General features: G+C 40.3%; 1 protein-coding gene across 1 annotated transcript in view; it reads left to right on the top strand.

The window, feature by feature from the left end:
* Positions 1-24,626, top strand: part of LOC122800280 (uncharacterized protein K02A2.6-like) — a 247,206-nt gene that overhangs the window by 202,592 nt on the left and 19,988 nt on the right. The window contains exons 5-6 of the mRNA XM_044069768.1: positions 3,444-3,577; positions 10,618-10,821. Of these exons, the coding sequence (XP_043925703.1) occupies positions 3,444-3,577; positions 10,618-10,821 (338 nt within the window). The remainder of the gene's footprint in view (positions 1-3,443; positions 3,578-10,617; positions 10,822-24,626) is intronic.

The raw sequence follows: 24,626 nt of genomic DNA, 5'->3' as shown, positions 1-24,626 counted from the left end.
GTTATGAAATGCTTGATGCAATAGTACATATACTTATTGAACAATGGAAGTGTTAACTATAAGACATATGCTGATTGATTTTTATGCTTATTATCATTGATTTTTATGTTTATTTTTCATTTAACTGTTGTAGTTTTTAAATTGGATATTTTTTGAAGTCAACCATCATTGCTTACATCACGAGTAAATACTAATTAAGTTACAAGAAGTGATGTATCAATTGTTTGAAAAAGTTTGGCAGGCACCAAACGAAAGCGCTTATTTCGATTGTGGTATATTTTATGTTACTTGCAATTAAACGTCTTGGTCCAGTCCGTTGTTCATTGGTTCTTGTCCTGGGTTATGGAGGGTGATCTGTTGCAGGCCACAATTTGCATTGCAGATTTTCCCAATGTTAGCTGCACATGAATGATCTCAGAGGTATCATGCTGTGCCACTAACCTGGAGGTGTAGGTATCCTTGATGAATATGGATACACCCCCTCCTTTTGTGTTTCCGTCCGTGTTCTGTGGCCGAAATGTGTGGCATGAGTTGTAGCCCGGTAGTGCTGGGGTGCTCTCTGGAACCTTGAACCAGGTTTCACTTACTGCACAGATGTCGATGTTCTCCATACTGAGGAGTGCTTCGAGCACGTGCATTTTGAGATTTAAACTCCTGGCATTGAGTAGCATAACCCTCAGTTTTTTGTTAATTGTGCTGTTTACAGAGGTGGGTTTGACTTTTGAGCCTTGCCTAAAAAAGGCACTATGGGGGCAGCAAGAGCCTTGGCCAGTATTTAAAAGTCTAGGGGTGACAGGTGCAAGCTGTCTCTTGCAAAGCAATGGCTTGTCGAGCATGTCGTCCCAAGCTGACAGACACTGGATCCCCTTTGAATGACACCGGAAGCTTAGTCAGTTATTGAAATTGATCATTTTTTCTTTATACTGAGGTATCATTCTTGGTGAGGGCAAGATGCTACTCAGGGCCAGGGTCATACCAGCCTGGGCTATATGATCAGAGAGCTCTTCTATGTCTCTTTTCATGTAGTCCAGGGAGGTACGTCTTAGGTCATTCACACTAACATGAACAATGACAGAGTCATATTTGTATTTGTTCTGGAGTGACCTGAGTGCTTGTGTTATGTGGCGGATTCTGGCTCCCGACAGGCAGCTAACAGTAACCTTCTGCTTGTCCAGCCTAGTGAGTGGGACGTCAGTGTGCCTGACTATAGAGTCACCTATTACTAGTGTGCTATGTATGTTATTTTGCCTTAAGGGATGTGATTATGCGGCACACTGATTTTGTGTTTTATGTTTTGTCTGGTTTGTGACAGGAAGTGTAGGTTGTTTGGGTGTCTGCTTTAGAGGTCTCTGATACTTTTGCAGGATTTTATTTAGAGCCTCCGAGTATGATTTTGTGTATTTATGTGTATTTTTTGCCAGTGCTGTTTTAGTAGGTCTGTATTTGGCTGGAGTTGTGGTGCAAGTGTTAACCTTCTCCTCTTGACTGTCTATTCCAGTCTTGGGTGGAGACAGCTTAGCTTCCAGTTTGGCTATATAATGGTATCTCTCGCATATGTTAGTGTTTTGTGGTAGGAGGAGAGGGTTGTCTGTATACATGAGGCAGTTGTAACATTGCCTCAGGATACCCAGATTCACCAACTGGACTGGAGAATGCACCTGAAGTTGCCCTTTAGTCATGCTTAAATAGTAGGGTGAGCTGCTTAGTTGCTTGTTTGGTGAGGAGTGAATAAAGAGCCCTGCCCTGCTGGGCAATCACTGTCAGGGTATATTAGTGCTTGCTATCAGGTCTGAGCAAGTGCTTTTTGAGTGCTTAAGTTGAGAGTTAGACTAGTTTCAAGGGAAAAACTGAAGAGGAGACTTAGTGGAGCCGGGAATATTTTAACCGTAGCTAACCGGCACTGCCCGGTGCGCAAAACCGTGCAAAAGTGTTTTTTATAGTAGGGAAATGAATATAGGTACAACTATTCTAACATGAACTATTGTTAAATAATATAGGAACACATATGATTTGTAGGGCTCTGTAGTGTGTTTTATGATATTTTTTATATGAAATTATAGCTTGTTGTACTTTGATATGTATTTTTTAACACAAAAAATATATTTTGTATGTATTTTTTAAGATAATACATTCCTTATGGCATGGTTTTATTATTTTGTTTGATATAATGGGAAGTTGACTTTAAATTTTGAGTGGGAGGATACGTGACATTAATTAAGAAGAAAGTGATTGGTGGGTTGAATTTTTAGAAGATGTTTAATTTTGTTCTGTGTTTATTGCATATGACTCTGATGAAGCCTAATATATCAAGGCAAAAGTGCTTAGTCATTTGTTTTTAATCAGAATAAAGACAGTGGCTTGTTTATATTCCGTGATTTGTGGCCATTTTTTATTTTTCCATTTTGAGTTTTCTCTGGTCTTTCGGCAGTTTGTGTTTATTTTTTGTGTCTGTGGTTGCGGTTTTCCTTTAAGCAAAACAAGAGTGCCCTGATTGGCTGCACAGACCATCAGTCAAGAAAAACACCACTGAATCACCAGAAAGTTGGTAAAATGTCAAATACTCAGTCCACAAGCTTTAAACCCTTTTGTAAGCTACTACAATTAAATAAAAATGTCTTGTGTACTAAGCATGCCTTGTTCCACAGACTGAAACAAAAAGAAATACTACAGTGTAGTAAGGGCTGTATGTAAGGAAAGTCCTTACACAAATATACTGTATTTGTCCCTCTCAGACAGCAACAGAAATAAAGGGAATAAATGCTTGGTAGGGATGCCAAGCCTTCTCCACAGTAAACTAGCTTTAAACCTTTGTCAATCTGCTGCAAGTAAATAAAATATATATATTGTGTACTAGAGATTAAACAAAAAGATAACCATGTAAATGTTCTGCTCATCTATGGGTTATTTGTACTTAAAATATATGGGCTAAAAACTTCATGAGAATGTATGGCTAGACTTCTAAAGACCTTCACAAATCAATAGCCAAGTAAGTACCTATGAACCTTTGACCCTATGAATGTATGGTAGCAGGGATTAACATACAAATACTTGCTTCAATTTGCAGAGTGGGTATGCAGAAGCAAGCATTGTGGTCTGTCTTTGTAAGCCTTGCTACAGCAGTGTACTCATGAACTACCAGGGAGAGTGCACAGGAAGAATAATAGATGTCTATAGTGGATGCCAAGGATTATACCACTTTGAGACTGCCGTCACCTGGCAAAATAGAAGTCTCATTTCCAAGAGTGTATCCTATTCCTGGTGTTAAAAAATTCTGCAGGTTGGCGGGTGACGGAAGAACTTCCATAGTTAGGCCGACTGTCAGCACCATTGAAGGCCAAGAATTTTTTTTTTTCCTGTTTAGATTGTTCTGCATAAGTACAGCATAAACACATAACAGGACCAACTATATTCACTGTGTTTGCATCTTAATTTCATATCCACAGTACAGACAGACATCTTGCAGCAGATGGATGATGCAGAGAACAATGACATCTTAAAGGATGTCCTTGAAAAGAATATTGTGCCGACCAGTGAACCCAGAAAATCAATAGTGGTCTTCATTGATGCCATCAACCAGGTCAGTTAATATTTCCTCATATATGTCATGATCACCGACACCTTTAAGCTTCATTATTTCATATGCTACGTCTATATATTATTCTAATAGTAAATAATAATAATAATAATAATAATAACAAGTAAATGAACTCCACTCAGATGAACTGATGGTCACTACTAGGATGCTATCTAGAAGGAACAATCCTGTGGCTGGTTCTTTGTGCTGTCTTTATATATAACATTGTAGTAGTTGGGGCAGGCAAATTCTGCCTTTTTGGTGATGGTGCAAATATATAGAACAGGGCCTTTATTTATTAAGTTATTTATTTATCAACATGTTATCTTATAGATGAGATGCTCCTAGTGGACCTTTTCAGTTATAACCCTGGCGGCAAGTTAAAAAAAACAGTACAAAGTATGTATAGCTAGTAACTCAAATACCATGAGCATAAATTAAGTAGTAATTTAATTCCTATTTGAATTTTTATATTTATGTATATGTTAGTAATCATACAAGTATCTGTATCTTTTCTGTATTCTCCTAGACATTTTTTTATTGGCTTACCTCTGAAAATGAACATTTGCCCAGAAGGGCTAATTCAGTCATGGAGCTTAACTAAACTGAGCTAAAACTAAGATTAAAAAAGCAGCAAGAAAAACAGCTTAAAAGCCACAACAGAGATGCCAAGTAATGTGTGACAAAACAGATAATTTATTTTTATTTTTATTTTACATTTGTTTACCAGGGATGTCCGATGGGCCAGAGGCCCTTTTGCAGCAGAGGCCTGGGGAGAAAAGCTGCATTACAAAAATACATTACAAACAATACAAGAAATTGATAACAATCAAGAATAAATAGCTTTGATAAATATAGGTAGTAATTAGTTTATACATAAAAAATAAAACTTGAGAGAGTGATATAAAGTGGAAAAAAAGAAAGCTAACAAACTAGCATAAAGTAGCTTGTGCCATCATAGAGAAATGACTGATCAGTAGATCAATATCATAGTTGGGTCTACTTTAGAACAGCGAACAATCAGATGATCAAACACTGTTAGAGCGAACACTACATGTCGAACTGGCAAAATAAAGAACGTCCGGAACAGCAAATTTTTTCCCAGGGAAAGAAATCGCTGGGCCGGCCGTCCAGGTTGTGCCGTTTCCTCCACTGTAGTGCGATCTCGGAGTTGGTATATTTAAGTAGCGGGGGTGTGGTGGGCGCAGCCTCCCCACATGGGGGGGGTGGTGGGTGAAGCCCCCCCCCACTTTATTTAGTGTTGAGCGTTTTTTTTTTTTTTTTTTTTTTTGGGAACAGCGATTTTTTTCCCTGGGAAAAAAAATTGCTGTTCTGGTTGTTTGCTGTTTTGGATTTTTGACATTTAGGGGTCGATTTAACAATGTTCGATCATCTGATCATTCATTGTTATAATATAGACCCTCACAGTTTTGGTGGTAAATATTTATGAGATACATGTATGGTATATGAACGAGAATATGGCTGATTTTTGCTATGCTGGTGTTACTTGTTTTAAACAGTGATAGCTAAGGCAATATTGAGGTGATGTACAAGAAGGAGGGAATGTGATGAATCTGTAGGAAGCTTGAGATATGTAGATAAAATAGGAGCAGTAGTGACCTTGAGATAGGTGGAAAGAAATTGGAAAACTGTGAAAGAAAGGGTAGTTTGGATATTAGAATTTAGTAAGGGAATAGATGTTTTGGTTGTAAAAACAAGGAAGGACAGAATGATCTGTAATAATGTATTGTTTATATCTAGGCTTTATGTGCAAACATCACAGAAAGGATGAAAAGGGACTACAAAAGATTGTAAGAATAGTTTAAAACATGACATTGTTAATTCAGTGCAGAAAATATGCCCAAATTCATCTGGAAATCAGAAATTATGGGAAAGGAATACATATCTGGAGAGCAAACTTTAGCAAAAACAAAAGCATAAAGGCAGCCAGGGGCAGCTGTATTTCATAATCTAAAGGTAAGTAAGCCATGTGAGGAAGCTCCATGCTGCATGGGCTTTTTTTTGCATTTGTTTTGACAAATTTGCCTTAGCTGGCTGATCAACAGCTCCTTCTTGGCTAGTCAGTCCATTTGTTCCCTCACTGGGGTAAGGGTGAAATGGTACGGGCCTTCTTTTAGACAGCAGTCAGAGGTGGCTTGAGCTTTTTCTCTTTCTAAGCCCTACTTCACTGCATGAACGTGATGAAGTTCCAAGGAGAAGACTTGCAAAAGGTTGAATTTGGAGGAAGTCCCCTCACGTCAGCAAGGAACATTCCCTTTAAGCAGCCCTGCCTCTTTTCCTGAAGTACTTGGCAGTGGTTTCTGTGATCTCAGATGGGGAAGTTGCACAGCCTTGTACACCCTGAGTGCATACACCTCTCCTCACCCTATGGGAACTAAAGTGGGGCATGCCCCTGTATTCCTCTCCCAAAATGCACAGCTTTGTAAACCCCTTGTACATGCTACTATCCTCAGCCCATGGGAGAGGTGAGTGGCACGTGACCCTTTACTACTCTTCTTCCCTAACTGGCTTCTTCATTGTTGGGGCAGTTAATCAAAGGCTGGCCAACTGGGTTGTAGTTAGGGCACCATCCTTCTGAACCACAGAACCAGGCTACCTGAAAGAACATCAATGGGGTTTTGCTGTGCACAGGAAATGGTGTCACCAGAAGAAATCAAGCATTGCTAGTTTTCTTTATTGATAGGTTTAAGAAACTATCTACTTTAAAGACTGCAGTTTTAGAGACTATTTTCACAGAGTATAGCCACACTTCAGGCATTTCAGCAAAGAAGAGAAATAGTACATGTCCTCTGCTATAAGGCATTTTAAAACACTTGAAGATGTTAACATGATCAAAAGAGGCATAAAATGTGGTAGGTATGTGCTTCAAGGAATTCATACTGTGTAAGTGGGTATCAGCTTTCAAAAAAAAAGGATAAGGGCATAAATTGATGATAGGAACTAGACAGCTCAGGTGAGATGACGTATTTTTTCTTAGAAATTTATATGAATAATTTCAACAACTTTCATAAAAAGAGAGTAGGGTTAAAAATTGCTACAGAACTTAAACATGCATAATATAGGCATAAGACAAGTTTCATAAGGGTGAAAAACTGCTAGTTAAGAAGAAGCTACAATCATCATCATCAGCCCCCTTTTTTCCATTTATTTTCTACATGCGGTCAGAGTATCATGTTAACTGTCGCCAACTCTCTCGATTCAGTGCCACACTCCTGCCTTCTTCAACACTCATCGTTAAGTGCTTTTCGTCTTGGTAGATACCGAGACTTCTTCAAACATGAATTAAACTCAGCCTACAACAGGATCCGTTCTTATTTGAACAACATTTTTATAGAAGGAAAAAATTGATGTTACATCTCTTTATTAGTTGACTATGTTGGCCCCCAGAATCCCAAAATTATTTGGGATTCCGAAAATCCACAAGTCTATTCACAATCCACCAATGAGACCTTTGGTTGATGCTAGGAATAGTATCACATACCCATGTGCAAAATATGTGGACAACATCCTTAAAAAATATGTAGTCAAAGAGCCAGACATCTGCAAAGATTCGTGGTCATTCCTACAGCATATTAATGACCTTAAATTTGACAAGGACCTCAACTTTCTCACTGTGGATGTAAAGGATTTGTACTCCTCTATTCCACACAAGGAAGGAATTGAGAGGGTCAACTTTATGCTGAGGAAGAGAGGTGCACCCCCACAGGAAATATCATTGGTGGATGAGTTGTTGAATATCATCCTGTCGTGTAATTTCTTAACTTTCCATGACACTATTTTCCTCCAGAGGGTCGGTGTAGCTGTGGGGTCACCATGTGGTGCCAGCTTTGCTAATTCAGTTATGGCCTACTGGGAACAGGAGATTATTCAGAAAAATTAGTATTTTGTCAACCAGATGGCTTACTATATGCGGTTTTTGGATGATATCTTCATCTTGATAAAAGGAAGTGAGGCAATAGCACATGATTTAGTAACATTTTTTAACTCCACGACTAGCTTCCTATCATTTACACATACATTTAGTATGGATAGTATTGCTTTTTTGGATATTGACCTTTGTAAAGATTTTGTTACCAACTCTTTCTGTGCCAGAATCTACAGGAAAGATACTTATTCGAACACTTTCCTTCATTTCAGTAGTTGTCAACCATGGTATCAAAAAAGATCTGTAATAAAGGGTCACCTCGTCAGGGCTGCCCGCATAGTATCCAGATTTCCCGACTTTCTGGAGGAATGTAACACACTTAGAGGTATGTTCCTGGATCGGTGTTACCCCACCCAACTAGTTGATAACCTAATCAAAGAAGTCAGCACTAAGAGGGAAATGGGTGTTTTATCAACCAATTTTGAACCAGTTACATAGAGATGAGGTATCAATCCAACAAACGGGATTACACCACAGAGACAGGGAAGTTTTTCCCTATTTAAGGCTTTTCATCCCTTTCAGTATTGACAGTAAGGTCATCTTATCTATCCTTTGGAAAAACTGGAACCTAATTTCCAATGACAATGAATTGAGGAATAAACTTCCTGAGGCCCCTAAGATTGTGTGGAAGCATGGTACAAATGTAAAACAACTTTTAGAAGTTAATGGCCCATGAGTTTCAACTAGGAGGGGCATGTTTCAATGTAACGTGTAATTTTTGTCACCACATGGCAACAGGAGAATGTTTTAGTTTGGGACATTCTAAATATAGGGTCAAACAAAAATTTAACTGCCAATCAAAAGCCGTGGTTTATCTTGCACAGTGCCAACAGTGCACTGCTTTTTACATTAGGAAGACGGATAGGAGGCTCTGCGATCGAGTGTATGAACATATTTATCACGTTAAGAAGACCAAACTGAACAATGCTTTAGCTAAGCATGTTTCAGAAAACCCAAACCACGAATTTTCATTCAGAGCCATCGACTGTATCAACATAGATGAGAGAGGAGGTCCTGAGTCCGTAAGGTTAAAAGTTTTGGAATTATTTTGGCAAATATGCACAGATGCATGTTCATTCCCCGGATTGAATGAAACTTGTACTATTAATTGTATTTTGAAATTAAGAAGCCTATTGAGATAATTAATTAATATATATATATATATATATATATATATATATATATATATATATATAGGTGTTGAATTATTTATTATTTTTTTATTATTTAATATTTTTATAATGTATTTTTATTCTATTTCATTTTATTTATGTTTTTTATTTTGAGTTTCAATGTGTTGTCCTACGTTTGCATATTGAAGTAGGCTTCAGTATGCATTATTTTTAGACGTACTTTTTTTACATTGTAGCAATTACATTCCTGTTTTAGGGTTGAGATGTCTTTTAGACTTTGTACAACACGTTTGTTTGCTCTACATTTTATGTTACTTATTGGTAGGAGAGAATCATACATGTTGAATGACTTTAGTTTTGCATACAACTTCTATTCAGTATACAATGTCAATTTTACTTGTCTGTATGTGTACTTGAGTCTAATAGATGTACTACTAACCAATCAACTTGCGAGTATGTTGCATATGACCAATAGTAACTGTATTTAAGGGAGGGGAGTGTTTTTAAATTTTGTCTGAGGAAGTCTCGGCATCTACCGAGATGAAAAGCGCTTAACGTTACGTTTCAATAAATTGCTGTTCGTATTACTTAACTGTTCAGTGTGGTGGTCTGGATTCACCTTCAGCCTGTTTTTCGCTTGTTCAGTCTTTGGAAATTCTAAGTTTGGTTTGTGTTCTTCAACACTCATGCCTGACTGTCGCAGATCTTCTTTCACACAATCCATCCATCTCTTTGCTAGATTTCCTCACTTCCTCTTACTTCTTCCTGTCTGTCCCAATTCTTTTTCACCAGATTGTCTTCTGCTTTTCTGCACATATGTCCAAAACACCGTAATCTGTTCTCTTTGATCTTTTCTTCAATTGGAGCTACTTTGGCTTCTGCTCTGATGTCCTCATTTCTTTGTCTGTCCCACAGTGCACATCCTACCACCCTTCTCAGGCATTTCATTTCCATCACCTCTAGCTTCTTCAACTGTTTTGCCTTTACTGCCCAGGTTTCTATACCATACAGTAGTACTGGTCACACCACTGTCTTGTACACCTTACTTTTTAGCTTCTTTGGCATTCTTCTGTCATAGACTACACCTGACACTCTATTCCAGCTGGCCACAGCCTCTCTGATTCTAGCTTTGACCTCTTCATTCAGACTTCCCTTCTAATAAAACCACCTCCCCAGATACTTGAAGCTCTTTACCTGTTCCACTATCTTCCCTTCTATCTCTATTCTCAGCTTCTTCTGATTTCCCCAATTTGCTGCCATTACCACTGTCTTATCTATGCTTAGTTTCTACCCATGTGCCTTCAGTTTTGCATTCCATTCTCTTATCCTTTGCTAAAGTTCTAGCTCAGAGTCTGCCTGAAATACCACATCATCTGCATACAACAACTTTGCTGATCTGCCCTCTTCGACCTGTTTGCTAATGTAGTCCATCACCAGCATGAACGGCAGTGGTCTCAAAGCTGAACCCTGGTGTACATCCAATCCCACTGGGACCCCCTCTGTGAGGCCGAACACTGTTCGTAGTTGAGTCATTGGGTCCTTGTACATAGCCTGCACTAATTCTATCAGTGTTTCAGGTACTTCAAACCACTGCAGTATTGCCCAGATCAGCTTTCTTGGGACCTTGTCTAACTAATCCAGTAAACACTGAGTTGGGTAGAAGAGGTAGGCCAAAAAGTCTTTATTTACTGTTGAAATATGCGTTTCTGTGTAAATGTAAAATTGAAATGGTGAGTAGTGCTTTATTACTGCTTTCAAAGACAGGTGCCTATCTTTGTTAGGAACAGTCACAAAGTGTACATTTAGTATGTTTTCTGTAGTTTAACTCAGTGTAATATTTTCAGACATTGCCTCCTTTAGCTTAGAATCCAGATTTGTCTGCCTTTTAATGTCACTAGAATTATATTGGTTTATTTGGTGGTGTTGAAGCTTACCATGATTTTTTTTTTTTGGCATTACTGCAGCTTACCATGAGCTCTGCAGACGCAGACTTTCTGCTTTGGCTGTTAACGGAGCACCTTCTATCCTTAAACTGTAGATGTGTGCTAAGTGCAACCACACTCCCTGCCATATTTCAACCATTGTTACCTGTCGTTAAAGAAATTGGACCTCTTTCTTCTGATGCAGCTCAGAGTCTGGCAGTCACCTATTTAGCTCGTTATAACAAGGTATGTATCTGTTCAGTGTCACTGTCTGGGCTTTTCTAAATTTTGTTATAAAAATACCTCTTCAATGTATTCAGACAATAAAAAAACAGGTCAAGTTAGTTACAGTGGCACTTACAAAGAGTTGTGAAAGGTTTCAAATGCTTAATTATGGTGTCACTGATTTACGTTTTATACTATACTTCAGGTTTTTGCCCATCTTAAAAGTTTTTACAGTACAAACATTGTAAATACAAGTAAAACAATGAATTTAGTTATTTGTAAAATGTATTTAAAGGAATAACAAAAGTTCAGAATGTATATAAAATTTATACTTTAAAAATATTGATTTGATGTTTTTTCTAGCCATTCCCCAACTGATGTGTCTTTAGAGCCGACTTCTGACACTTCAGACTTTTGTATCTCTAGCTCAGGCTCCTCCCCTTATCCATAAACTTCTCCTAGCAGCAACATTGCCTCAGTTCTTGTTTGCCATTTGTTGAGTTCAGATGAGATTCACTGGCTTGGGCTTGTCTCAGCTAAGTTGCTTTTTTGTCTTACAGTTTTTTGATACTATATTGGGAAATTATTTTTGTGTTTCTCTCCTGTTGTATTCTAATGTCTACCTTCCCTTACCAAAAAAGAAAGGAACATATTTTGGACTTACCTCGCTCCTTTAGCACCCTTTTTTCCTTGCCATCCTCTTTCCATACTTTCCATACTTTCCATTGGGTTAGTATTAATAATACCATTGTTGGTAGTTTCTGATACAATAAAATTGTTTTTTCTATTCAGGTGCTGTTATTAATATCATTGTTGGTGGCCCTTTGATGTCTTGTTGAGTTCTTTAACATTTAGTCTCTGTCATTGCAGATAAGCCTTCAGGATTTAAGAAATGTGTGGCATGTAGCCACAAACTCTTCAGTTCAGCTGCTCATGAAAACTGCATCTACTGTTTAGGAGCCACACATTTGGATGAGGACTGCTCAGTTTGTATGGCCTTTTAGCACTGGGCCATTACTGAGCACCGGAATAAATAAGTTTTAAAGGGTCTTCTCCCTGCATCTGTGGGAGATTCTTCAAAATCTGCTTCTGGAGCTTCCTCTTCTGTCAAAAAAAAAAAAGAAATCAGATAAGCATAAAGAGAAGAAGAAGAAGCTCATGGAAAAGGGCAAAGAAATGAGGGAGTAATCCCCTGACCATGCTCCTTCTTCACTCCAGCTTTGGCTCCAACCACTAAAAGACCAAAATCCTTGGATCCTACCAATCCCTCAGATCCATTCTCAAGGAAATCCAGAACTCCACCCTTAGATGAGCTGAGGTTCTCACCATGACCAGTCTCCCCTAGACTATATTACCCTTTTCTGCAAGAGAGGACACCTTCTTCTTCTTTCTTGAGATCACTCAAGTCTACCAGGAATTTAACAGAGGACGATGTGGATAAATGATGAGGATATTCCTCAGGAACCAAATGCCAGTGGGTCTTCCATCTCCATCTCCCATCAGACCTGTGAGTTTTGAAATTTCTCCCTCACCTATGGCTGCTCGTACCCTGACCTGACCCTCAGCTTCATGGATTCAGGATGTGAAATGTCACCCAGAGTCTTCCATGTTGGATCCAAGGATATGGTCATCCTCAATTGTTGCTTCAGCTCATTTCCACTGGCTCCAGGCATTTTGAATTCAGGGAAGGGGTTCAACTCTGAAGTTGTCAGAGCCATCTCTTCCTCTCAGACCCTTGGTGTTAGACAGCTCAGCTCTGGCTTCTGTCTCAAAGTAGGGTTGGGGATGTCCCATTGATCATTTTGGTGTGGTTGCCTCATCACCTGCCAGGGTGGTCCTGGGTTTCTCTCAACTTCTTCCTTCGAGGCTGTTGAGAGAGTTCTCTCCAGTGTTGGGGAACGGACTTTCTTCCCCTCTCACTTCCTTCTACCCCATAGTGAATAGCCCTGGGTCATGTGCCTTCACACTCTGTCCCATGGGGCAGCTGGTTCCTATTAGCCTCAAGGCTGTACTTAGGATATGTTTCAGTGTTCTGAGTCCTCTTTGGACCATTCCCCCAATTGAGGCTCCTCAGAAACATGTGTGTAAGAGGAGACACACTTACTCCCCCCAAGGAATTACTCACAGAAGACATTAATTTTGATGAAGGAGAGGGGTCTCCCCCAGATCACCACTTGAGAATGTCTTATTTGGGGATATCCTAAAACTTTTGAGACAGAAAGAGGTTGATCTTCCAAAGCCTCTTCCCAGGAAGAGTTGGTACTCTCTGAGACTTTTGGAACTGATTCAGTTACTTCCTGGGTGGTCCCCCCAGCAGGTGAGATGGTGGACCTCATTTCTCAGTGGACATGGAAGGAGCCAGATGTTATGGAATTAATACCCAAGAAACATTTAACTCCTAAGTATTGCTCACACTGGAGTAAGGGCACTGTGGTGAACACCATGGTAATAGTGGCAGCAACTAAGAAAGAGCTCACCAAGGAGAGCTCATCTGTCCATCTTCCTAACAGAACATCTAGGACTTTAGATAGATTTGGGAAGCAAATTTATGCTTCAGCTACCTTTGCCTGAGGTTGCTGAATTACTTGGCACACATGACTAGGTTCCAGAAAGATTTGTCTAAGGAGCTTTCCAAATCTGTCTCAGGGCCATGTCTGTGGAGTACACAAAATCAGTTGACTAACAACTGGCCACTCTACAGTCCCTATTGAATGCCTGCATACATCTGATCTCCAGCACTATGGAAGGTGTTTCAAGAGTAGTGGTTTCCAGCATAACTGTAAGGTGATATGCTTGGATGTACTTGTATAATTTTACGGAGTCTTTTAAAATGTTCTGTATAAATGTCCCATTCAATGGGTCAACTCTGTTTGGACCCAAGGTCAAAGACACACTTCCCAGAAGTGAACAGACTGAGAAAACCCTATTTGCCGTAGGCATATTGTTTTCTACCCCCAAGAGGATCTCTTGTAGAAACCAGAAAGGGCATAATAAACTGTGGAAATCCCAGGGAGATTTCTCAAGACACTTCTGGAGATAGACCCCCCCCCCCGAGGCAGAGGGGAGAATGCTAATGTTGGACGTCACCCACATGGCAGAAGAGGCCTGCAGAACCAAGGCTTCAGGGGTCCATTCTCTGAGAGCCTTTATCAGGCTGCTGAACAGTTGCTTGACTGCTGTTCTCTGGAGGCAGTAAGGGGCCACTAATCTCTGCACCCAGAATTCTGGACATCCATCACCACAGACATTTGAGTGCAGACAGTTATTACCAGAGGCTGCTGCATTCACTTTCTTTGCCCGCTGTCATCAAAAAGGAAACTTCCCAACATTCCACTCTCTCAAAGAGAAGCAACAGTTATGGAAATAAAGAAGCTGCTAGACAACTGAGTCATGTAGGAGGACCCACCAGGCCATCAAGAATTTGGAAGTTACTCAATATTTTTTTGGTGCCAAAAAACAGAACAAGGACCACAGGCCAATTCTGGAACTCAGTCATCTAAACCAGTATGTCAAACACATGAAGAACCGGGTGGTCATGATGCAGATTATCTTCATCTTGCTGAGGAAGGATGATTGGATGTGCGTGACAGATCTTCAGGATGCATACTACTACATCAAAATGGACAGATGCTCCAGGAAGTATCTTCACTTTTGGCAGGGAGCCATTCACTGTCAGTTCAGAGTCTTGCTCTTTTGACTCACTATGACACCCTAGATGCTCACCAAATGCATGGTGGTGGTAGTTGAACCAGTTTGGGAATTGCAGTGAATCAGGACAAGTCACAGTTTTCTCCAGAGCAGATATCAGAGCTCATAGGGGCCCACGTGCATACAGCCACACAGACAGTGAGATTGCCAGCAACCACGTTATCCACTTTACATGATCAGGCCATACAGCTGCTTTCCCTCCAAGTGCCACCTCCCAGGGTGGGGATCAATGGCTTCTTCCATTACCTTAATCCTCTTGGAAATATATTACATGGTTCTTCAGTGGACACTGGTAGTTCAGTGGCCCATAAGATATCAGTCCATGAGTTTTCAGATTCATTTGACCAACATTTGTTGGACTCACATGGAATGTTGGATTCAATCTCCAAAATTGTATTTGGTACACCCATCCCCCCATCCCCCCAAAGAAAATGCCAGAGTGACCATGGACGCTTCCCACCTAGGTGGGTGGGGGGCATTACATGGGAAAATTGATTGAAGGCATGTGGTTCACATCTGAGCCCAATCTTCACATAAATGTCTTAGAGATATGGGCAGACCTCTGAGCATTGCAAGCCTTAAAGTATGTCCTCCCTCTAGAGATGATTTCAATCCAGACAGACAGCATGCCAGTAGTCTGGTAAACAAGCAGGAACATGATCCTACCGTCTGTGTCAAGAAGCGATGAGTGTAGCAATGGGCAGTTTCTTCTGATCATTTTCTGATAGCAGTGGACATACCAGGGAAATCCAACATACTAGCAGACAGGCAGAGCAGATCTATTCTGCTGCATTATGAGTGGTCCCTCATTTCACCAGTAGCAAATCATATATTCCCTCAGTGGGGTCATTGGGGTCAGCCATGATGCAATCTCTTTGCCTCTCCCATTAGCACCAAATGCAGCAGGTTCTTTGCACTGATTCTGTTGGAGGGGGAGTCACCGATGGATGCTCTGACACAAGACTGGCCTTTCTGTTCCACTTGACTCCAAAATCCTTGCAGAAAGCATTGCAGAGGAAGATCAAGGTGATCCTCATTGCCCCTGTCTGGCCTGGTGTGATTTCCCTTGGTTTGGCCTGATTTGGTACACCCACCTTGGGTGTTGGATCCCGATCCAGACCTTCTGTTGCACCCATCCATAATGCCTTATCCGGACATTCAAGCCCTCAAGTTGACTGCATGGTTTCTCCATTTCTTATGATGGCTAGTCTGTCCAGAATCTGTTCCCAAGTGATTCATATTCTCCCAAAGACCATCCACCAAAAAAGATTTACATTTTTTGTAAGTGAAATAGATTCTCTATTTAGGCCTCACAGAGAAATTTGGATCCTCTTTCAGCCCCAATACCAGTTGTATTGTAGTTCCCAGCTTCCATATTTCATTAAGGAGTCAGTTATTCTACTATTAAAGTTCAGCTAGCTGCCATTTCAAACTTCCATGTGGAACATAATCATGCTACCTTGGTTCCCCTGAAATTATGTAAAGCTTTTCCTCCCACATTTATTGATTGATTTTTGGAATTTCAGTATTGTTATTTCTTCACTTATGATAAAATGTGGTATCAGCTAAATGGTAAATACACTTATAAGTATAAATAATAGCAATAATAATAATAATAATAGTAACAGTAGTATATAGGCCAAAACAGAGGAAGAGGAATTCTGTCGTAGTCTGGAAAACAGCATTCTCTTCAGGAAGTGTGTTTTCTAGCAACACTGGCTTTCTAAAAGGAACATGGTCTTGATTAATGTACTGTAGCAGCTTAAAATTACTCACAGCACGCAGTCTTAGTCAACCTGGCTGAAGCCGATAGTGTTGCTTATTTTGTATTACTGTTATCTAGATAGAAAAAACTGTACCCCCTGTTCAGATATTAGTACTTAAAACTTTTATCCTGAGTTTTATGAAAAGCCTACATTTATTTTAATCCATGGTTTTTATGTTGCTCTAGTGAAATGATCCCCTCCCCCACTGAGGACACAAAAACACTTTCCTTTCCTTTTATCCTCTCTTTATCCCCATAGAACACGGAATCCTGTATAGTCTTATACTGTCAAATGGAATTGGTCTTGTCACATCTGACTGGATGATAACACAAGATGTTTTCACCATCCAGGGCCCAGACTAGTTCATCAATCACATACAACAGGCTTCTTCCTAACAACTCCCTCAACTATCTCATTTTGTATGCACAAAGACCTCACTGATTGGTACTCCATTTCATTCCCAGGATATTGATTAATCACCTATCTCTTGGGTCCAGTACCACAGGGTCTGCTGACCATTACTCAGGCCCATATTGACTGTTGATTTCTGGATATATTTTGAATCTGCACAAAAATCAGTCACTGTTATCCTTAACCTAAGAAAATGATGTAATTCTACTAAACTTATTTTAGGCCTGATAATGTGATAATAACGTTATCTAAAAGAGCTGAAGAAGTACAATATTTTGAATAAATGCACTTATCTTGTGAACCTATGAGGCTACATTTCAGCAATACAGAGATGCTGATAACTGGGTACTCTCATCTGTTGCATTTTGTTCCATTAACGTGATCAATAATAATATAGCACTGTTCTGAAAAATAACTTAGCCAGAACTGCCATTTACAGCAGGGCAATACCACAAGCAATAACGAGTGTGCGGACAAGAATCACGAAACACTATTTGTTATATTTCTGTAATGCTTGTTTCTTTATGGACTAAAATCATATGAACAGGTTAATGCTAGTATGTAGAAAAAATAATTCACCAATTTTTCAACATATGAGATTAGAAGAACAGGAAATGATCATACCTCCAGCTATGGCTGGCAGAATTGTTTAGTATCATTTCATTCATAGGCTGCAAACATCACATTAAATTCCATTATATTTACGATTTTTTTTTTATTAGTCACAGTGTCTTCTTTCAGATCATATATACACTTTATTGGATCCATGTTGACTTTTTAAAATAAACACCGTTGTCATGTTTTAGATATTCTAAACTGTTATCCAACCAGATTACCGTATTCTTACTGTATAAGGGATATGTTTGGTCTTAAACCACATAAAGGCTAATTAGTATGTTATTCAAATTATTTAAAATCTCAGGCTGCAAATATTATATTACTTCAGTGCCAGGGGAGAAATTAAACCTGTTAAATAGTTATCATGACAGTTCCATCCCGTGTCATTATTTTTCTAATTTAAATAGCAAGGTATGAAGCATCAATAGCAAATTAGCCCTTCATTTTAACATCACAGTGTAAGTTAACTGCAGTGACCGCCTTCCATTCTCTCAGTTACAAACATAGAGAAGCCTAAAATTCCTGGATTATCATTTCATGTCTTTTTTATATGCAGTACATTGGTCAAATTTCATTTAAACATATAACGTTTATTTTTTAAATTAGACAAATACAATTTTGTTTTGCTCTATTTCATATCCATTGTGTAGCTAAACTTCCTTTCTTTTCATGTTCAGAGTGGTAAGAACTATAAATTAGCCTAACAGAAATGCCCATGCAGTCAGTATAGCCCACCAGGGAAACAATGGTTAACTTATAATTATATGTAGGATAATAGGATCATGGGAAGTTACTAGGCTATTGGTCCTGAAGCCCTTATAAGCCTAGGCAGGAGTTTAGCCCATGTTTAGACAAGTCAGCACCCAATGCCCCTGTCCAGCAGGGACATACGTGGAATCCCAGGGGGTGTATTTTCTGTTTCCTGTCCAGTTGTCCAGGTTGCGCTTAAAAAGGGATAATGAGGTACTCATTTGATGTGGAGAGGGAGTCTATTCCACAGATGAGGGGAGTCTCTAGGACACAAATCTGTCCTGCCAACAAGTCCTATTGCTGTTACAGACCAGGTTGAGGTCACACATGTAGGTTACTTGAGCGGAGCTTGACTTGCAGATTTGTAGCAGTTCCATCAAGGCAGGGTCTGAGATGCTTTGTATGCCAGACAGAGGTTACCTCTGAGGTGTCTGTATGAAACTGAGTAGAGGGACAGGGCTTTTAGCCTATTTGTGTAGGGTAAAGGTTTGAGACCCTGGATTCTCCTGGTGAGGAACCTCTGTGGTCTCTCCAGCTGCTGCATGTGCTTTGAGAGGTACATGCTGAAAGAGGCGTTGTACTCAACAATGGGCCTTATAAGGAAAGAATACAGGGATATTATGACCTCCTTGTTCCTGGATGAGAAGTCTAAATGTCAAAATGCACTCACTTGAGGCACTCCTTAAAATGGATAACATTGACATCTGTGCAGTGACAGAACCTGGTTCAAAGCTCCAGAGAGCACCCCTGCATTACCAGGCTACAATTCATACCATACCTTTCGGCCACCTAACCCAGAACGAAGCACTAAAGGTGGAGGTGTGTCCATATTCATTAAGGATAGCCACACCTCCAGGCTAGTTGCACGGCATAATGCATCCAAGATTATCCAAGTGAAGCTAACTCTGGGCAAGACCGCAATCCAAATTGTAGCTTGCGACAGACCCCCCACCATGCCCCAGGATTCACACTCCTCATTTCTTGATACACTGGAAAGTATTAGGGTACAACCCAACGCCCTAATAATGGGTGATTTCAACTACCCCACCATTAACTGGGAAAACTACTCATGTACCAACTCTTTTGCTCAACATTTTCTAGAATTCATAAATTTCAACACCTTGGATCAACTTATTCACACCCCCACCAGGGGCAGCAGTATCATAGACCTGGTCATTACCAACATGGGAAACCGGTGTTCCACACCAGAGGTCAATTCCTCGTTGGTCAGATCCGACCACAAGGTAATCAGCCTAGACATCCACATCCCACCCCCACCCCCAATTAGGGAAACCATCGTAAAAAACGTCTCCAAAGCCAACTTCGCACTTCTTAAGACAGAAATGGCAAATTTCATGACAACCATGCAGGCGGACAATAGAGGTATGACTGCTGAATCCTACACAAATGCACTTTATAAGCACTTACACGAGTGCATGGATCATGCTTTCCCTAATAGAACCAAGATGTTATCTTCCAAAAAAAGGAAGACAATCTGGTGGTCCTCTGCCATAAACAAACTCTACAACAGAAGAAAGAAACTGTTGCAAAAAAGAGTAAAATCTCATGACTGGAGGAACTCCCTGATCAACCTCAGTAAGAAGCTGAGATCCCTCATAAAATCCTCCAAAGCTAGTTACAAAAACAAAATTGCCACTGACTCTAAAGACAACCACAAAGCATTCTATAGCTATGTCAAGAATCTCAATGGGAACACTCAGATCTGCTCTGAGTTACAGCACAATGGCACTAAATATACAGAACCAACTGATATTGCCAGCATCCTAGCAGATAGGTTCAGTGCTAACTTTACCCCCCTCTCACCCCCTAAAGGGCCCATCTCTATACCGAAAGAATGCAAAGTTCCTATAATCATGGCTGCACAGGTAAAAAAAACACACTCTCCAAAGCCAAGAACACAGCATCCATGGGAACTGACAATATCCCAGGCTGCGTTCTACAAGAACTACAGAATGAACTGGCACCCTACCCAAGTACCATGTTCAATCATAGCCACACCTCAGGCTTTGTACCCACTGAATGGCGCACCGTGACGGTTATCCCACTCTACAAAGGGGGAGCCATGATGGACCCCGGGAACTACCACCCCATTAGCCTGACAAGCCTGGTCTGCAAAGCCATGGAACGTATCATCATGGAACTCATAAACAAAGACATTGGTAATCTCCAAACTTTGGACCCTACCCAGTTTGTATTTGTAAAAGGCAGATCATGTCTCCTAAACCTGATTGACTTCTTTGAAGCAGTCACCAAAGCCATAGATGAGGGTAAAATGGTTCACACAGCTTATCTAGATCTCGCCAAGGCTTTTGACACCATCCCCCACTCTGGAATTATAGATAAGCTCACTAAACTAGGTATAAATCCCTATGTCACAAGATGGGTTGCCAACTGGCTCATGGACAGAACCCACACTGTGAAAGTAGCGGATTCCAAATCCGACTTCAGACCAGTGACAAGTGGAGTACCACAGGGTTCAGTCCTGGATCCTCTCCTGTTTGGTATCTACTTCTCTGAAGTGCAGGCTAACACAGAAGGTCTTTGGCTAACAAAGTTTGCAGATGACTGCAAACTAGGAGCCATAATCGAAACTCCTAACGATGTGGACAAACTACAAAAGGGCCTCACTGAGACAGATACCTGGTGTCAAAGCCATGGCCTGAAGCTCAATGCCAAAAGTGTATTGTCATCCCTTTGGTAAAAACTCTGTACCCATGAACTACCACATAGCTGGTAGTCTACTTAATGCCAAAAATGTGATAAGAGACCTTGGGACACAGGTGGACAGTAGTCTCTCCTTTGATAATCACATCGCCACAGTGGTCAGGAAATCCTTCTACGTGGCTCATCTCATCACAAAAGAATACTCATCCAGAAAAAAAGAGGTCATTGTTCCCCTCTACTAATCACTCATTAGACCCATTATAGAGTACAACGCCCCTTTTGGTATGTACCTCACAAGACATCTACAACAACTGGAAAGACCACAGAAATACCTCACAAAGAGGATTACTGGCCTCAAACAGATACCCTACGCAGACCGTCTCAAAAAACTACAGCTTTACTCCATCACATATCACCTACTCAGGGGTGATCTCTGCCTAACATACAAAGCTATGTCAAACCCAAAGCTGTTGGACATGCCCCACTTAAAGAAATCCCAATCCCCTTCGAGCTACATGCTCTAGGGACCTAAATCTTGTCACCACAATAAACAGAACATGCTGGAGGGATAGATTCCTGTCCCAGAGACTTCCCATACTCTGGAACAGACTACCTGTCTATGTCAAACAGAGCTCCTCATTAGCACTCTTCAAGAAAAATCTTGATGATTGGATGGGAAATGGGGAATTCACCCCAGGGATCACTTCTGTGGCTCTGCTCAACAGGGGCACAGGAAAATAATTTTCCTGGGTGGCAAAAGCCAGGGTACATTTTTTGGCTAGGCTTATATAGGCCCTAGGGCCAATAGCCTAGTACCTACCTATGAACCTATGAACCTATGAGATACACTTACTTATGAGATAGGTCATGTAGAAAGCTTTCCATACAACAAAAGTAACATGGTGGTCAAAAGTCAGGTTGCTGTCAACCTGGGTGCCCAAATCCCTCACAACTAATTGCTTGCTTTGGATGTTGTTATTAATGAGAACATTTGTGGGGATGTCACTCTCCCCAAAGGGGATAATGATGCATTTTTGGTATTCACCTTGAGGCCATGTTTCTGGCACCAGTCATTGTTTGGGTGAGACCCTCTTGGAGGATGTCCACATCACTAGGGGAATTGATGACAGTGCCCAGCTTGCAGTCATCTACAAACTTGGTCAGCCATAGCCCACTGATTTTGGCCTGCACCTCAGAAAATTATATCCCAAACAACAGAGGCCCCAAGATCAATCTGTGGGTTACGGGTCTACTGTTTATTTATTTATTTTACATTTGTTAACCGGGAATTCCGACTGGACTAGATCCATTTTCAGCAGATGCCTGGGGAGAAAAGCTCCAGCATCAAGTTATACAAATACAGTACATCCAGCATAATACATAAAACAGGTTACATCATGTATGCTGAGCATAGTAATATAACAAGAAATTAATAAAACACTCCAGGTAAAAGAAGATATAGAACATAGGTAAAAGACAATGTCAATTACAGTACACCCAGCATAATACAAAAAACAGGTTTTATCATATATGCTGAGCATAGTAATATAACAAGAAATTAATAAAACACTCCAGGTAAAAGAAGATGTAGAACATGGGTAAAAAGAAAATGTCAGTTATACATTGGTAAGAGAAGAAAATATATCAAGTAAGATTCTACAGTTAAAAGTACCCTTTCAGATGACCAAGCCTACAGGGGATCAGAGATCCAGCATGTGATCAGAGAGTAGTTTGGAGAGTTAATAGTATGGGTAAGGTTATGTAATACAAGGTCATAACCAGGTACTAAGAAGGTGCGATTTGAGGGAGTTTTTGAACATGGATGTGGAGGGGGCAGTGGACACAGATAGGTGAAAAGAGTTCCAATTTCTGGCAACAGTGTGGGAGTACAGCGCTTTCCATGCATTATTGTTAGCCTTGGTGATGGCGAGGAGAGATTTTTCACTGGATCTTAGGTACCGGTTTGCAGTATAGATAGTAAGTAGGTTGGATAATGAGGGTTTTTTTTCAGGATATTTGAGAATATTGTAGGCTGTGCCCAGCTGGTGATAGTTAAGTAACTGTGGTAGCTCAAGCCATTTTAGTTCTTTTAGTGCAGCACAGTGATGGGTTCTATAGGTTGAGTTAGTAACAAACTTAGCTATTTTATTGTAGCATGATTCTAGTTTGTCTAGGTCACATTATCTGATTTGGGTAAAGATTGGTGCTGCGTATAATAGAGTTGAGACGTGGTGGCTTTGTGCAAGAGTGACTCTTGCTTTTTGTGAGAGAAAGGACTTATCCCTGTATAGGGAGCCTAGTTTTTTGTGTACTAGTTTTATGGTATGTGAAATGTGAACATCAAAGTGGAGATTGTTGTCTATTTCAATGCCCAAAAGTTTGGTGTGGTTAGAAGGGTAGATGGTGGTGCCGTCCTTAGATGTTATGGTAAAGGAGAGGTTTTTTTATCTAGTAGGGGCAAATAATAGCAGTTTTGTCCTTTTGTGATTTAGAATTAGTTGGATACCTGATATCCATTTTTCTACTGAGTTAAAGGTATCTTGAGTGAGTGTATGTAGGGTGATGGGAGATGAGGCGGAGCAGATCAGGGATGAATCATCCGCATATTGTATGAGTGTGGCATGTTGTGTAGAGCTATTGAGGTTATTTGTGAAAATAGAGAACAATAGCGGGCCCAGTATAGAGCCCTGTGGGACTCCTATGGTGGTTGGAAGTTGTGTAGACAGAGTTCCCTTCCACTGGACTGATTGTTGCCTGTCAGATAGGTAGCTTCTGAACCAGGCTATAGTAGAGGAGGTGAAGGATAATGATGTTAGTGAGTCTAGTAGAATATAGTGGGAGGCCATATCAAATGCTTTTGAGAGGTCTAGGAAAATGGCTGATACATATTTGTTATCATTCCTGTGAAGGTTTATATAATTAGTGAAGGAGAGAAGGGCTGTGGTAGTGCTGTGATGTGGACGGAAACCATGTTGAGTGGTTGTGTGTGTTAAGAAATGTCATCACTTGCAAGTGGATGCATTTCTCAAGAAGTTTGGATAAGGGGCAAAGGATGGCAACAGATCGGTAGTTGGAAAATTTCGTAAGAATTACCTCCTTTATGGAGAGGAATGATGTGTAATACTTTCCATAGTTTGGGTATGTAAAATTCTAGAATGGAGCGGTTGATAAGGATGGAGACAGGATATGATAGGGAGTCACTAGCCATTTTTAGGTATGCAGCAGGTATGTTATCAGCTGCCATTGTGATTGGCTTTAGTTTTAGGAGGAATTTTTTGATAGTTGAGGTGGTCACTGGTGATAGGCTGAAAGAGGTTAGGTTAGGTTGTGATTGAGGTAGACTGTTTTTGGTTATTTGACTGGACAGGGCTAAGATGGATTTAGTAAAATGGTTATTAAATTATGAAACTATGTCTAGGGTATTGTTAGTAGAGCTGGGTGCTGGAGTAGTGGTTTTGCCTGGCTTTAGTAGGGAGTTAATGGCATGCCAGAATTTTTGTGGATTATTTGAATATTTCCTTTGGGCGCTAAGAAAATAGTTTTGTTTGTTTATTTTGGATTCAGCCTTGGCCTTGTTTCTAAGTTGTTGATAGTATTGCCTGGAACTAGGGGGGTTGTCAGTTTTCCAGATTTTCCAGGCTTTATCTCTAGCTTTTAGTAAGGCTCTGTTGTCCCTATTTTGCCAGGGTGCGTAGATCACTTTAACTCTGATCTTTCTGCTGGGAGCTAAACTGTTAAGGATGTTAGAGAAGGTAGTATCGAAGTAGTCTACTGCCTGGTCTAACCCAAGTGTCCATAGTGGTTCTCAGTTGCAGTGGCTTAACATTATTTAGGTATTGTGGGGTAAGGTTAAGGTCATCTCGTACGAATTTGTAGACTACTGGTTTG

The sequence above is a fragment of the Protopterus annectens genome, chromosome 4.part0, assembly GCF_019279795.1.
Source record: "Protopterus annectens isolate FY-2018-M chromosome 4.part0, PAN1.0, whole genome shotgun sequence".
NCBI lineage: Eukaryota > Metazoa > Chordata > Ceratodontiformes > Protopteridae > Protopterus > Protopterus annectens.
The sequence above is the reverse complement of the archived record's forward strand: the minus strand, read 5'-3'. Positions and strand labels throughout refer to the sequence as shown.